This window comes from Rhinichthys klamathensis, unplaced genomic scaffold (genome assembly GCF_029890125.1).
Source record: "Rhinichthys klamathensis goyatoka isolate OS25496 unplaced genomic scaffold, OSU_Roscu_1.1 h1tg000176l_1, whole genome shotgun sequence".
Lineage (NCBI taxonomy): Eukaryota > Metazoa > Chordata > Actinopteri > Cypriniformes > Leuciscidae > Rhinichthys > Rhinichthys klamathensis.
This window is the reverse complement of record NW_026606705.1, coordinates 11,390,373-11,406,546: the sequence shown is the minus strand read 5'-3', so window position 1 is coordinate 11,406,546 and position 16,174 is coordinate 11,390,373. Positions and strand designations below refer to the sequence as shown.

General features: G+C 36.1%; 1 protein-coding gene across 2 annotated transcripts in view; it reads left to right on the top strand.

Annotated features, from left to right (window-relative positions):
• The window catches only part of sfmbt2 (Scm like with four mbt domains 2), a 37,193-nt gene that overhangs the window by 19,243 nt on the left and 1,776 nt on the right, over positions 1–16,174 (top strand). For both annotated transcript variants that reach the window (XM_056260453.1, XM_056260452.1), the window contains 15 exons: positions 5,144–5,232; positions 5,754–5,997; positions 7,620–7,717; positions 7,824–7,925; positions 8,066–8,213; positions 8,613–8,695; positions 10,064–10,190; positions 10,332–10,445; positions 11,795–11,837; positions 12,721–12,779; positions 12,911–13,050; positions 14,027–14,136; positions 14,594–14,769; positions 14,964–15,127; positions 15,870–16,124. In XM_056260453.1, coding sequence (XP_056116428.1) covers positions 5,144–5,232; positions 5,754–5,997; positions 7,620–7,717; positions 7,824–7,925; positions 8,066–8,213; positions 8,613–8,695; positions 10,064–10,190; positions 10,332–10,445; positions 11,795–11,837; positions 12,721–12,779; positions 12,911–13,050; positions 14,027–14,136; positions 14,594–14,769; positions 14,964–15,127; positions 15,870–16,124 — 1,952 coding nt within the window. The remainder of the gene's footprint in view (positions 1–5,143; positions 5,233–5,753; positions 5,998–7,619; positions 7,718–7,823; positions 7,926–8,065; positions 8,214–8,612; positions 8,696–10,063; positions 10,191–10,331; positions 10,446–11,794; positions 11,838–12,720; positions 12,780–12,910; positions 13,051–14,026; positions 14,137–14,593; positions 14,770–14,963; positions 15,128–15,869; positions 16,125–16,174) is intronic.

The following is a 16,174-nucleotide window of genomic DNA, read 5'->3' as shown; positions in this document are numbered from 1 at the left end:
GTAACACCCTGAAACTGAGTTACAGTTCAGGCCAGGGTAATGCCGAACACTGCAACAAGTCGCTTTGCATGGCCGTCGTCCCAGAAGGAAGCGTCTTCTGAAGCTGGCTCACAAGAAAGAAGCCCTGGTGAGGAGTACCAAGAAAACTGTGTCTTGCCTACAGTCGAGCATGGTGGTGGGAGCATCATGGTCTGGGGCTGCATGAGTGCTGCTGGTACTGGGGAGCTGCGCTTCAGTGAGAGAAACATGGATTCCAACATGTACTGTGACATTCTGAAGCAGAACATGATGCCCTCCCTTCAGAAACTGTGCCGAACGGCATGATAACGACCCCAAACACACCGCCAAGATGACAACTGCCTTGCTGAGGAAGCTGAAGCTGAAGGTGAAGGAGTGGCCAAGTATGTCTCCAGACCTGAACCCTATTGAGCACCTGTGGAGCGTCCTCAAGCGGAAGGTGGAGAAGCGCCATGTGTCCAACATCCAGCAGCTCCGTGATGTCATTATGGAGGAGTGGAAGAGGATCCCAGCAACAACCTGTGCAGCTCTTGTGAACGCCATGCCCAGGAGGATTAAGGCAGAGCTAGATAATGGTGCTCACACTAAATATTGACACTTTGGACACAGTTTTGACATGTTCACTTTTTTGGGTGTACTCACTTTTGCTGCCAGCTATTTTGACAATAATGGCTGTACGTTGAGGAATTTTCAGAGGACAGTAAATATTATACTGCTATACAAACAGCACAATGACTACTCTAAAATATGTCCAAGTTTCATTTCTAGTATTGTCCCTTGAGAAGATGTACTAAAATGTTCGCTGAAATGTGGGGTGTACTCACTTTTGTGAGATACTGTATATGCACACACACATACAAACTCACAGTAAGGTTCAATAGTTAACATTAGTTAACTCCCTTAGTTAACATGAACTAAGAATGAACTGCCCTTCTACAGCATTTATTAATCTTAGTTCATATTAATTTCAACATTTACTAATACATTATTAAAATCAGAGGTTGTATTTGTTAACATTAGTTAATGAAATGTGAACTAACATGAACAAACAATGAACAGCTGTATTTTTATCAACTAACATTAACAAAGATAACATGCGTATGTTTTGCTCATTGTTAGTTCATGTTAGTTAATAATATAATAGATTAACTAATGTTAACTAATGAACATTATTGTAAAGTGTTACCCCAAACTTTTATGTTAGATGCTATTAATCACGATTAATCGATTTGACAGCACTAGTTCAAATCATACTAACACTATAAGTGCACATCAGGAAAAATTATATATAGCCTACAGTATATATATATATATATACAAAAATGCAGTTCATGGCCCTTTAAATAGTTGGCATGAAGTAGTTCAAGAACTAAACATTGACATTGGCTTACAGTTGTGGGCCAGATTAACCATGGGTCATTGGGCACGTGCCCATATGGGCGTCATGCAAGGCAGTATAAATATTTTCAATTGTGCAATGGCCAGAGGCGGCCAAAAGCAAAGTAAGAGGAATACCGTACTTGGAAAGATAGGGGGATTTCTGACATCAACCAACAAATGATTACATTTTGATCAAATATTTCACACTTTTTGTTTAATTGGACAGGGGCCGGTTGCATAAACTGCTAAGACTAGTCTTAAAGGTTAGTTGTCACATTTTTTTCTTTAAGACTGTTCATAACTGTTTAAAGCCACTTACATAAAAAATGTAGACTGGTCTGGTCTAATTTGATACTAAAAAGTAAGACTGAACGCCCCTTGACTAACTGCTAATTGGTCATACTAGTACTTTAGACAGTCTTAACATAATGACTTTACTTTTTACCAAGTAAATAAGGTCAAATTCGCTTCACCTGTGTTAAACTGAATCAATTATTCATTCATTCATTTATAAAGGTGGACGTTTAACAGCTATTAAGCATTCAGGAAGCTACTAAACACACACGCACTCAAGCACACATGGAATATAAAGGCCTAAGATTAATCGCATAAATATGTGTTGAATTTCATTGTCATGCGCTAATGTGATGAAATGATCCCGTTCCAGTGAAGAGTGTCGAACACACGGCCTGAGCCGAGCGCTTAGACGCTGGGGGGTTGTTGGCATGGCAACGGTCGCACACTCCCGTACTCAAGCGATTAGCGTACACACTCGTGCTGCAGAGATTACACGCTGGGACACAGCGGCGTTTTGCCACAAGCACTCTTTCACACACACACACACAGTCAGACTCAACTTTTTCTTATTGGAGCTATTTGAGCTGAATTACAGTAGTGCAGGTCTTACACACACTAATATTGTAGCCTAGTACTGTGATGCTTCACATTATTTTATTGCTACTTTTGTGATGGTTTTATATAGTGATAGAATATATGGTTAGACAGATCCTTCATATATTTCTGGTCAAATTATTAAATCAAATGCTAGGGAAAAATGGCTTCTTGTGGGTGTTTTAAATAAAATCGTATTCTGTAGTGGATTTTTTTTTTTTTTTTTGCATTGTATTAAATTTTATATGAAAGTCAGGATGAATGATTAAACCCTGAATATCAATAAAATCTAAATCTAATGTGTTTCAGTAATATATATATATATATATATATATATATATATACAATTCTGTATTATAATTATAATAATTTTAAAATAATTTTATAAAATTTTTTAACTTTAAGCAACCTTAACTTAACATTAAAACAATACATTTGTTACACTATAATAATGTTTTTAATTTGTACTTTTTTGATGTTACTTTTAATATATATTAATTTAAATTCCTTATTATTTTAGTGTACAGAAAATAATTACAATTAAAAAAGCTTTAATTGTTAGTATATATATTTATGATTTATATATATTTGATTTGCCATAATTTTTCTATAAAAATAACTGCAATTTAAGAAATAACAATGCTTTATTTGTTACTCTTACATAATTACTTACAATTGTATAATTGGAAAAAATATACTGTATAATTATTTTACTATACAATAAATAATAACAATAATATATATATATATATATATATATATATATATATATATATATATATATATATATATATATATATATATATATATATATATATAATTTAATCTACTAAATCAAATGTTCAGTGGGAAATAAAATATACTGAAGAATAGGGTGTTTGTGGGGGTTTGGATAAATAATAAAATAAAAAAAACACAAACCAGTCAAATATCCTTGAGTTAACTTGATTAAGCAATGACCTTTTTGCTGTTAAAAATAGTATCCTGGATGTACTATTGGCAGGCAAACAGGAAATGGTGTTATCCACTTCAGAGACACAGGACAGGTTGTTTCTACTGTAACAGTGAGTCAGTATCACAACACTGCTCTTCCTTCAACTCACAGTGTTTTGTTCCCCTTCCTCTCTTGAATAATTGCCTTGATTACATGAGCGAGAGAAACTCTTTAAATCTGGCCCGCTGTTTACAGAAGAGTTGTTGGAAGATATGCAAATCTGCTTTTGCATAATGAATATTTGCATAGAGACTCCCTAGTGCGGAAAAAAGGAAATGCAAACGGGTCGTGTCTCTTTGAGTTGTTGTAAATTATGCATTTATTTATGTGATCCGAACAAGTCTGTGCAGCCAAGAGCAATTTAAGAAAACGCGCCACAACGGATTTTAAGTCAACTTTGCAACATATTTAAAAATATCTACAAAAATCTCTTGTAGAATCTCTTGAAGCCATAATTACAATATCACAAGGGGGGAAAACCCCCAATGAGATCTTGTTAATATCTTTTTTTCTTTCTAGACAGCAATTATATTAAACGAAGCAAATGCAGACCTTTGCTTACCAATCGCATTGTTTAAATGGAAATTCCTAAGTTATCAAATAACCAGGCTTGTGGTAAAAAAGTGTGGTGATGAATTTAAAGTGTATCTCTAGTTGCTCTATTCCTGTCTCTAAAACATCAAGTTGAAAGGCACACAATGCAATGACAGAGCGGAAAACACTTTCAATACTGCAAAAAAAATCCTGTTCTTCGTTCACTCCAATTCTACTATATATCAGTCCCATTTATTAAAATGTAACAACTTGCGACATCTCCTACACTGTAAAAAGTGTTCAGTTCACTTACTTAAATGAGTAAACCCGTTGCCTTAAAATTATTAAGTAAATAAACGTAATGCTTAATTGAAAAAATTAAGTTATGTGAACTTGACAATTCCGCATTCATTTTTTCTATTAAGCATGACGTTTATTTACTTAATAATTCTAAGGCAACGGGTTTCCTCAATTTTTATTAAATTATAATAATCATGTAACAATTGTATAATTATTGTATAACAATTATGTAAAAAATCGCATCATGATCCATCTTATGCAAATTTAGCTTTTCTGCTAAATTTGATCTAGTTTTAAGGATTTTAGCTATTTACTGGAAAAGAAGTTGACTATATATTGATCAAGAACATTATTTTTGTGTTGATTTAAGATGATCTTTCTTCAAAAATGACATTACATCAGTAGGATCATTGGCCAATTGTTCACCCTACGACGGGCTCTCTCTCTCTCTCTCTCTCTCTCTCTCTCTCTCTCTCTCTCTCTCTCTCTCTCTCTCTCTCTCTCTCTCTCACCCTTGTGAGTGGTGTCATGTGTTATTGTGCAAAGAGGTTGTGACGTAACGGGGCAGAGACAGTATTTGGCTCTTAGAGTCAAGCTAACAGTCAACAACCATGCTGGCCACCTTGTAGAACTTCAGCTGTGTGAATTCTGCTGATGCAAACATACAGTTTGTGCAGACGGTGCACAACTCGTCATGATTAATGTGTTGTTGTTCTTCTCTAACACGTAACTAACTAGCACTTCTCTCTGTGGCAGTACCATGTAGAATTAGGCAGAAAGCAGGAGGTCTGTGTCCGTTTAGACACTGAAATGCAGAAATTGACTTCTTGTTATATGTGTTCGTAATGCATGTATGAATAATTTATGTGGCTGACCCCATTGGGAAGGAAGCAGCAAGATGTTTGGGAGATATTATCAAACAGCAACGTAATACATTAGTTCCAGTCACAAAACTATGGAATTGTCTGTGTATTTGAATTTATAGTGTGTGGAATTCATGATCTGCTCTTTCTTGATCCGTTTCAGCTATTAAAGAGAAGTACAGTGACTGGGCCGAGTTTCTTATCAAAGAGCTCACGGGTTCACGGACGGCACCGGCTAACCTTCTTGAAGGGGTGAGAATGATGTTACACCTATTTGTCTAGTGTACAAGAACAACAAAAATATCCTTAACATTAACAGTTTTGTAAATGCGTAAAAAAAAACAGCAGAAGTGAGATTTACCAGCCTATCACATGGAACAAACATTGGACCAAATATGATGATAATATCAGCCTATACAAAGTGACAGATAAAACTGCACCACAATAACATAATTCTGTTTATTGCCTACATTATTATCACGCTTGGGTCATGACCCACTGGTTGAGAACCATCGAATTATGGCGAAATTGAAATTTGAAATGGCTTTAATCGGGGTATACGACATTTATTTTGCTGTGAATGAAAACAAGACTGAAATAGATCATGTGATAAGAATATTAGTTATGGGAAAAAATGTATGCTGAGTCTTCCCCAGGGGATTCAAAAGCAGCAACCGAATCAAGAGTTACATGTTAAGTTGCAAATTCCTTGATAAATGATTCACCTAAATGAAGAATATTATTTCTTTGTCTCTCTCATCCTCTCATCTCAGCCATTAAAAGGTAAAAACACAGTGGATCTGATCGTGGTAGGCTGTGTTTTGGAAGTGCGTGATGACTCCGAACCTAGCGTGTACTGGGCCGCACAAGTCCAGTGTAACGTCGGTGGGCGTTTATGCCTCAGCTATGTTGGATTAAATGACCCCGCCCACTACAGGTGGATGTTCTACCTTGACAACAGGCTCCGCCCCCTGGGATGGGCCAAAGAGAATCATTTATCAATGAAACCGCCCACAGGTGAGAGCGTTAACCTGTATTTGATCGGTATGAATGACTTTGCAACTAAACTAAAATATAGCCAGTGTTGATTCAATTGCATAATTAAGTTAAACGAATTGATTAAAATAAATTGTTCAATTGCACTATTGCCAAGTTTTTGATAGTGTACAAAAACGTGTTCCATTGCCACTTTTATATGTACAGCCTGTCTGACTTCCACACTCTAATGATTATGGCTCTGTATACACATTTCCCTAAAGGAAACCTTGCAGACAACATGTTTTCTCATGATCTTGCATTTCTAACAGATATGCTTACGGACTGCATAAGAAATAATTGATATCAGTCAATGTATTAAAAGGTGTAAATGTTTACCTCAAGACGTTTTCTGGCAGTTACTAGTTCAAAAGTCACTCTAGAATTAGTATTGATTACTTGGGCTGTCTAAGCAGTTATTTTGAGAAGAGAGAGAGTGTGTTAGTGTGTGATGATTACCTGCGTCTGCTGTGACTCAGCAGTGTTAAGTGGTAGCGATGCTACAAATAGCCAAGCAATTAGTTTAACTACATGTCTCAATAGCAAGGTGATAGCATGACATTTTAAAATCACGTAGCTTTTCAGTAGCTAAAATATTTGATTGATTACGTATCAGTGTAGCGTTGACAACAAGGTTCTTGTGTCTGTGTGTGCAAGTGAGAGATAGCGTATTTGCTTATCTGTAATATAAATGACTGATTGGCACTAACATTATTACATATTGTACAACAGTTAGTTCTGGGTGGATGGATGACTATTGGGTTGAAAAAATACTTTGATGGAAACTGATAGATAAAATGATGGATAACTGGATCCATAGTTGGTTAAAAGGATGGTTAGATGAATAATTGTGGGTGGATTGATGGGTGGATTGATAAATAGTTGGTTAAATAAATACTGGGATAGATGGAAGGCTGTACGGATGAAAAAATGCTTTGATGGATTGCTAACTGGATGGATGGATAACCATGGATATTTGATTGGATGGATGGATGGACAGATAACTATATGGATACTTGGTTAAATGGACAGATGGATGGATGATGCATGAATGATAAACAGTTAGTTGAATAAATACTTGTTTGGATGCATGGATGAATGGATGGATGGACTGACGGATGGATAAATAGATGGATAACTGTATGGATAGTTGGTTAAATGGATGGGTGGATGGATAGTGGATGGATGATGCATGATAAATAATTGGTTGAATAAACACTTGTTTGGATGAATGGATGACCATGGATATACGGATGACCAACTATATGGATACTTGGTTAAATGGACGGATGGCTGAATTATGCATAAATGATGAACATTCAGTTGAATAAATACTTGTTTGGATGGATGGATGAATGAATGGATGGGTGGATGGACAAAGATGGATAAGTGTATGGATAGTTGATTAAATGGATGGATAGATAAAGGGATGGCTGGATGATTGATAAATAGTTAGTTGAATAAATACTTGTTTGGATGCATGGATGTATAGTATGGATGGATAAGGTGAATGGGTGGATGAAGGATGGATTGATGAATAGTTGGGTGATTAAATAGATGAATAGATAGATGGATGAGCTTGTGTTTCTCTCTTTTACTTTCAGATCACTGTGATTTGAGGAGCAGCTCAGAATGGACTGAAGCTTTAGATCAAGCCACAGCTGAAGCCTTAAACAGTCCACTTCCACTGGAGGTCTTCAAGGTGTGTGTGTGTGTGTGTGTGTGTGTGTGTGTTGAAGGAAGTGAGGCATCATTTTACACAAAGCTCTTGATAACATTCACATCTGATATCTGTATGTGTGTTTCAGGATCATGCTGACTTAAACACACACTCCTTCAGGGCAGGAATGAAGCTTGAAATGGTCTCACCAGTGGAACCCTTCCACATTCTCCCTGTGTCTGTAACTAAAGTACGTTCTTACACACACACACACACACACACACTAGATGAAGGGTTATTATGCTTGAGGATATAATTACTAGCCACCGACCCTGACATCAGGCGTTCTGTGTCTCTCTCTGTCTCACACCAAGTCTCTCTGATCTGCAGATCTACAATGAATACTACTTTCAGATCACAGTTGATGACCTCACTGCCGAAGCCCCGCCCACTTGTGTGGTGTGTCACGCTGACTCACCGGGCATCCTGCCAGTCCAGTGGTGCCTGAAGAATGGTGTTGGACTGGAGAGGCCACGGGGTGGGTGTGACTGTGATATCTCTGTGTGCTAATGGGATTTTAACTATTCATATTCATTTAATAAGAGTCTATCCATGCTGTTTGCCTTAGATCTATCTCACTATTATTTTTAGTTTAGTGTGCTTTATTGGTGTAGAATGGATCTACAGTATCTGAGAATAAAGTTAGTAAGGGGAAAAAAAAGAAAACTTAAGTTAGAAATAAAAATAAAATATAGAATAAATATGAATATTAATATAAAAATGTATATTTATATTCATATAACATTACTAATAATATATTTGATATACAAAGAATTAAGGATGACAGTGCAAATAACTAACTTATTTGCTTATAATATGTCTCTCTCTCTCACTCACTCGCTCGCTCTGCCTCTCTCTATGTCTCATTTTCTGTCAGGCTTTGAGTCACAGGACTTCAATTGGGCGGACTATCTCAAACACAGTGGCACTGAAGCCGCTCCAGATGTGTGTTTCCCAAACGTAAGGCACTTTCTCTCGATTTCCCCTCGTCTTCAGATGACCACGTGTGCGGTTTTGATGTTATCTGAAAGAGGCTTTGGGGATTTCTTGTTAATTAGATCAAGTCTGACGAAAGCGTGCCAGCTATCGGGTTTTCCCATTGCGACGCTGGTCACATCGATACGCACGAGATGCAAAAAAAGATTGCTTTGTTTTTGTGAGAAATACCCCTCCCCTCTTGTGTTTCCAGTTCCTCGTAAAGTTCAAAGTTGACTATTTGAACAATAAGGTTCAAATATATTGCGCGCTATATTTTGAATATATTCGCATCAGGTTAATAAAGTGAAGTGCCATCCCTTCACTATAACAGTGGTTTCCAAATGGTTTTGATGCCAGGGGCTTTAAAATATGATGATTTCCTTGCAAGAGGCTTTCTAAAGTTTATACATTTTGTTTTTGGTCGAATAGTAAAATATGCAAGTAAATATATAAATTGTAAAAAAAAAAAATACAGACAATATGTACTTGCAAAATTAAATATTTTTTTCGTTTTAAGTTATTATTTAAGTTATATTTTGTCTTCCTATTGTTTATTTAATAAAACCTTCATATTTAATGATATATATTTTTTACTTTATAATCAGCATAAATTTTGTTACAAAACAGCATTATGAATATAAATACACACACACAAACACTATATATATATAATATACAAATCATGAAATTAATGCTGCTTAGTAACAATATTTACATTAATTATGTAATTAAAAATATTCTCTAGTTCTCTCTAATATCTACAATACTAGCTGTGATAGTCACTATTCATTTCATTTTATAATATGTGTGTGTGTGTGTGTGTGTGTGCGTGCACATAATATTGTATTCTCCAATTAAAAGTACGTGTTTATATAGTTTGTTAATATTTCATTTTATTTACCAGTATTATCTTAATACAATAACATTGAAATTCCTAGCCTCTGACATGTAAACTAAGGTTAATTAATGTCAGGTTAACTAATGTTTTGCATCATAGCTGTTACTGTATCGTGGGTGTTTGGACAATTGGAATGATGTATTGACCAATCAGCATCCAGCAGTGGTATTTTAAAGCCAAATTCCACTAATTATTTTGGGATTCGAGATAAAAGCTATGACTGCGCGGCTTGTTTGTTGTTTATTTTGCACAAATTATCGGATGTAAATGGTGATAAGTCTTATATAAATGTGTTTCATTAAAACATTTCCAGTTAAAAGGCAATTTTCATTGTTATGTATCTCCCTTGTTATCCTGTTTGTTTGCATTTACTGTGATATTCATTGTTTTGTGTAATTGGACACATGAGGCTTTTCCACTGACCTCTTTTTTTCTGCGTTGCGTGCGATCAGGCTTCTCAAAGCAAGGGCTTCTGTAAGGATATGTGGCTTGAAGCCGTGAATCCACATCAACCTGCTGAACTCTGTGTCGCTCGTATCACTCAGGTCAAAGGTCGTCTTCTCTGGCTCAAACTGGAAGGTAGGAATGAATAGAGCATGTATGTTCGCATTCTTTTCATATTATTTAATAGAAATATTTCGAGCACATGACCTAACAGTGAATACCAAAAGAAATGACACGTTGACACAATTTTTTTTCTCTCTTTCTCTTTGTTTATAGGTCTGACCAAGCCGTTACCAGATTGTATAGTGGATGTTGAGAGTATGAATATCTTCCCTGTGGGCTGGTGTGAAGCGAACGGCTATCCATTAACACATGTACAAAAGACTGTCTGTGAGTGTCACATACTAATGGACTCATTTGTGTCAGAAGTGGAAACATATGCTTTGAGTCTGACATTACTACATTTACAAAATGTTTAAATGCTGCATTAAGAATGGTGTGGAATTTGGCGACATCAAATTTAAACATTAAAAAGGCATAATTCTATCATTTATTTATTTTTAAATTATTGAATATATATATATTAAATATATTTTCCACAGCTAGACCCAGAAATATAATATCTGGTTATATTTTTGAGTGGGTGATGTGTGACATGAGACAATCACAGCCAATTAGAAGATGTTTTAGTGTTTAGACAATCATTAAAAAAAACAAAAACAAAAAAACAGTAAATATCAGGCAATTCTAAAATTATCATTTTGAAATTTCCAGTCAAAAAGTCATGGAAATGAATGACATCATTAAAAGTAATAAAAAAGTCTAGGAAGTATTCAAGTATTCAAAGCCCTTGATTGTTTCACATCTTGTTATGTTGCAGCCTTATGCAAAAATTCTTTAAATAATTTTGTTTTTCACATCAACCTACACTCCTTATTCCTTATTTCATAATAACCAAAAACCTAATTTTCAATTTCTAATAACTTTGCAAATTGAAAGAGAGACTGGCAGAAACATAAAAGGAAAAAAAAATGTCCTTAATGAATATATATATATATATATATATATATATATATATATATATATATATAAATTTGTAATTTTTAAAGCATTTTTAAAAAAAAAAAAAAATCCCCATATATCAAATAAATAATACTAAATCCAAAATGTAAAGATATATAGAATCTACTCCACTTTCATGCAAAACGTTTACGTTCTTTTAAGTTCTGCTAAGAGGTCACGCCATGACATATCTATCTACTATCTTCACATACCAATTTGCAGGTTAGCGTTCACAAAACTGGAACTTTGGAATGCAGTGATATCTGTAACTTCTTTCCATGATCTTTGCGTCTCCGGTCTCCTGCGTTCGCATGGTGGTCTGTTAAAAATGAGGGGTCTGAATGCACTGTATATTTTCATTGTTATGCTCTAAGATCATAAGATGAGATCAGTGCAACATGATGGCAATATAAACCATGCAAAACCTTAAAATGTCCTTTAGTACGTCACTTGTCCTGGCTGCTTATGATAAAAAAAAAAAAAAAGTAATAAGTCATTTATCCAGTACTTATGTGGTACATATCTTATTCTGCTTCTTGAAAGTAATCCAAACAAGACTTCTCAGAATTTCATGGTATTTTTTTTTTTAGAGAACACACAAAAATCCTTGAAACTTCCCTATGTTGCCCTGTGCGTCATGTTTTTTTTTTTTATTGTTTTTTTTATGGTGTTTTCAGGTCTGCCTCAGAAGAAGATTGCTGTTGTTCAGCCTGAGAAACAGTGAGTAGATGTACTCCTCTGGTGGACATTTTTACCCATGAGCCTTTGTGTTTGTGTTGCTAGAAAGCATGGGACGTTAAACCTAAGGCCCTGTCCCAAATGGCGCACTTCATGCGGACTTTCGGTCTCGTGGACTTAAATTGCGCGTGCTTGCCGAGTCTACGAGTCCGTAGGCCGCCCCGTTTAGCATTTTAACGCTCTGAAGTGTGCTCAGCAGCGCCCCCTTTGTACCCTTGAAGCGGTCTTCCGCGAAGCCCGCATAGATGCAGGCTCCACGCACTTTAACTACCCAGGAATCCTTGCGAAAGGCCAATCAGACAACGGATGGGAGGAGATTTCGCTCACGGACAATTGTTAACATGGCTGAGAAGAAAATATTTAAGTGTAATTATCATTACGGTTTTTATGACAAGTTTATACAAACATTATGATCATCGACCAGTGGTTGATGTCTCAAACATAGGCTAATAATAGCGAGCTGAAAAATACGATCGCATTATGATTCATTAAATAAATAGAACAGAATGTCAGGGCTTTACTGAGTCATATGTAAACACAACAACAATAGGCAGCATATTTCCCCGAACCTGTAGCTCCTGTCCATAACAACAATCAGACCGTCTTCCTGTTTCCGGCGTGACGATCGAGTCTGTCCCAAAATATCTCTCAATGCGCCCTCGCGGACTCGCGCTAAGGGCCCTATAGGTCTGCACTACATGACGTCACTGAAGTGTGGACTCTGAGGAAGTCCACAAGTCCGGAGTGTGCCATTTGGGACAGGGCCTAAGTTTACGTCATGCATGTGATTCATCTACTTCCTGTTTTACTCTGTTGTTTTTGTTGTCCATAATATCATTTGATGATTTATTGATTGATTTTTTAGGTTGGTTCCCTCACAGCCTCCTGATGCCCATCTGTGCCCATCCATGGCCATGGATACAGGTTTGACATATTTACTACATATTCTACCAATAACTTCATCCGACCTTTGCATTTGTCATATAACCATTGTCTTCACAAATGGATTTTGTGCTGCTGATATCGCTAATCTACTGTGTGTCTGTGTTGTTTAGGTTTGGTGAATGGAAAGTACTGTTGTTCTCAGCTCTTCATCAATCATCGCTGTTTCTCTGGTCCGTATCTCAACAAGGGCCGAATCGCTGAGTTACCAAAGGCCGTGGGCCCCGGAAAGTGTGCTGTAGTCCTCAAAGAGGTACGATCATATCGATCTAATATAGGAAATTGACGCACTGCGAATTTTTTTTATCAATATGATGTTTTTTTTTTTTTTTAATGTACATAAGGAAAAATGAATATTCTATTAAAATATTTTTGTGATTTCATTCAAATGAGGTCATAAAAGTTACACATACACAGTAATTATGTAAGAACAAGTAAAATGTCATTTATAGGGCTGTTGATTTAATGTGTTAATTTAATTAATTAGTTCTAGAAAAAAATAATGCATAACCCTGAAACCCTGAAAGCCATCTTACATTTCATACAGTTGAATGGTGAGGAACATGAAGCAGGGCTGCGTGATGTAGCCAATAGAATGCCACTAAAATTCACGATTTTTGTCTAATATATCATATGATATTAAGCAATAGTTAAGCAATATCACACTAGTAACGAGCGCAATATCACATCAGTGCTGTTTTTATCCCGAGTGCGAATGTGATGCTGATTTTACACGACAGTTCAATAAATAATTAGTTAATATTGTGTTATATCTTAGACGCAATATTGCCTGTTTTTGTCAACGAAAATATAACATACATCTCTTATTATCGCCATTGAAGCCCAAAAGTGTATGTAATAAATTCTATGTTGAATCAAATGTAATATTTCCTTCTAAAGCAAAATTTTGTAATGTCTATTTGATGCTTTTCTCATTTAACACAATAATGACTTTAAATGATCTTTTGCGGGTAATTTCAAACTTGATTAATTAATCACCACTTTGTGTAATTAATTAGATTTAAAAAAAGTTAGTTATTTAATATAGTTTTTGATTGTCAGTTGTTGTCACACTGACAACTTGCATGTACTTCATATTACAGAAGGTACACATGTGGTTATTTTAGCTGTAGTGTATATGCATGTGTTTGTGTGTCTGAATTTGTTTGTGTATATTTATGTAGCATGATTCATGAAATAAACAGCCTGATCATGTTATTTTCTTGCAGATTCTGACAATGTTAATAAACTCGGCATATAAACCCGGCCGTGTGCTCCGAGAACTACAGATGGTGGAAGACCCACAGTGGAACTGTCAGGAGGAAACCCTGAAAGCCAAGTATGAACACACACACACACACACGCGCGCTCATGTTTTTACCATGAAGCTCATTTTAATTTACACAGATTAATCCTATCAATAAAAGGAAGGAAAACAGCTTATAAATCATATCAAATTATGTTTTTTGAATGTAAAAATGCAGAACGTTTTCTGTGATGGTAGGTTTAGGGTTAGAGGATAGAATATACAGTTTGTACAGTAAAAAAATCATGTCTATGGAAAGTCCCAATAAAACATGGAAACCCAACCAATAATATTACGGATATATTAGCAAACAAACAGAATTGAATTGTGCAATCATAATGAACAGAGAGCTTTCCTTCGTTTGCATAATGAGGTTTTTAAGCCAGCTGATTAGCATATTCATGTGTGGTGAATATGTAAAATGTAATTTTCATAATGTTCTTGATAGTGGAAACTAATTCTGCAGTGAAACACATTTGCTTGTTTCTAGATATAAAGGGAAAAGCTATCGCTCCACCATGAGAATCGTCCGAACAGTGGATCAAGTATCGGAGTTTTGCCGTCGAGTATGCGAGAGACTCCAGTGTTGTCAGAATCTTTTTGGCCCAACATACGTGTCCGACACTTGCCCTGAAAACTGCTCCAGTCAGACCAAGACCAAATACAGTGAGTCTTTTATTCCTACAACAATGAAAAGTTATGTTTTCTCTAACTTGGAATTAAAATGACATGTTTCACAAGCGCAAGGTATTATTTTCTCTAAAAACCCACGCAGATGCACTCAGACTTGCATGTAGTTCTTTCTAACTGGCGATAATTGTGTGTGTGTGTGTGTTTATGTACATTTATCCCTGATGTAGCATATTACAAGAAGAGGAAAGTTGGTCGCCCAAGTTTAGGAGAGAATGCTCAGGACGGTGACATGACCAAACCAGCACGACGCCGAAAGAAACGCAAAGCCATCTTTGTCCAGAAGAAACGGCGCTCTTCTATTGTGGGATACCACACCACAGAGTCACCTCAGGTCTGCCAAACCATTTCAACCCAGACAAAAACACATACTTTCAATTGTAACTCATGAAACCGACTCAAGTATGCAAGTGCATACTTTTTAAATAATATGTTTGAGGCACCTGCACACTAAACAGTAAATGTTGTGACAAAGTGACAAAATCACAGCCAATCACAGCATATTTTATGTTTCATTAACTACTGTATGCAAAGCGGTACTTGGACCAATTAGATTTGTTGTGGGCGGAGCTAATAATTGCACTGTAAAAATCATTTGTTTTAAATAATTATTTAAATCAGTCATTTTTTTCAGTAAAAATATCTAAACCATAAAATAAATGACTTGAGCAAATGTGGAAATATATTAACATTTATATTTGTAATATATCTTTTTTTTTTTGTAGTGTGATACACCAGCCAACTAAAAAACAAAAAAAACTTTTTGAAATAAAAATTCTGACCAACATGAAAAAGATTTGATTAATTGATAGCACATCAAACCTAGTTAAAGGCGTTGTCACATTACCAAAATTTGGTTAAAAAAAATTGTCTACTGTCAATAGTGTAGTAATGCACAAAGCATCGCTCGCACAGAAGACAAATGAATGTAAATTGATGCAGAATCTGCATGGGGAAATATTACACCCTTATGTGAAATTCCCATTTGCGCAGAATCCTATTCAAATGACTAAATTTTGCCAAGCAAATGTAAATATGAAAATATGCAACACTGTTCCTCCACTGTGTCTTTATAGGATAGTGATTATTACTATGATGATGAAGATGAGGATTTTGAGGAGTGGGGCAGTGAGGCCAGTTCCAACTCGCTCCGTGAGGAGGCCTCTGCCCACTCGTTCCAGGACGCCCCGAGGCGAGGAAGACCTCCCCGCCGCGCTGCTCTTCAGCGCAGGGCGACCCATCCGGACACCTCCGACAGGTCCTCTCCCAGAAGAACCACACGCTCGCTTTCCTGCAGCCAGAACCAGACGGCCAACCACACAAACACAAAGGTGAAGTGTCCCCACAGACACACTGTACAGTATAGAACCTTTTGTGTGAA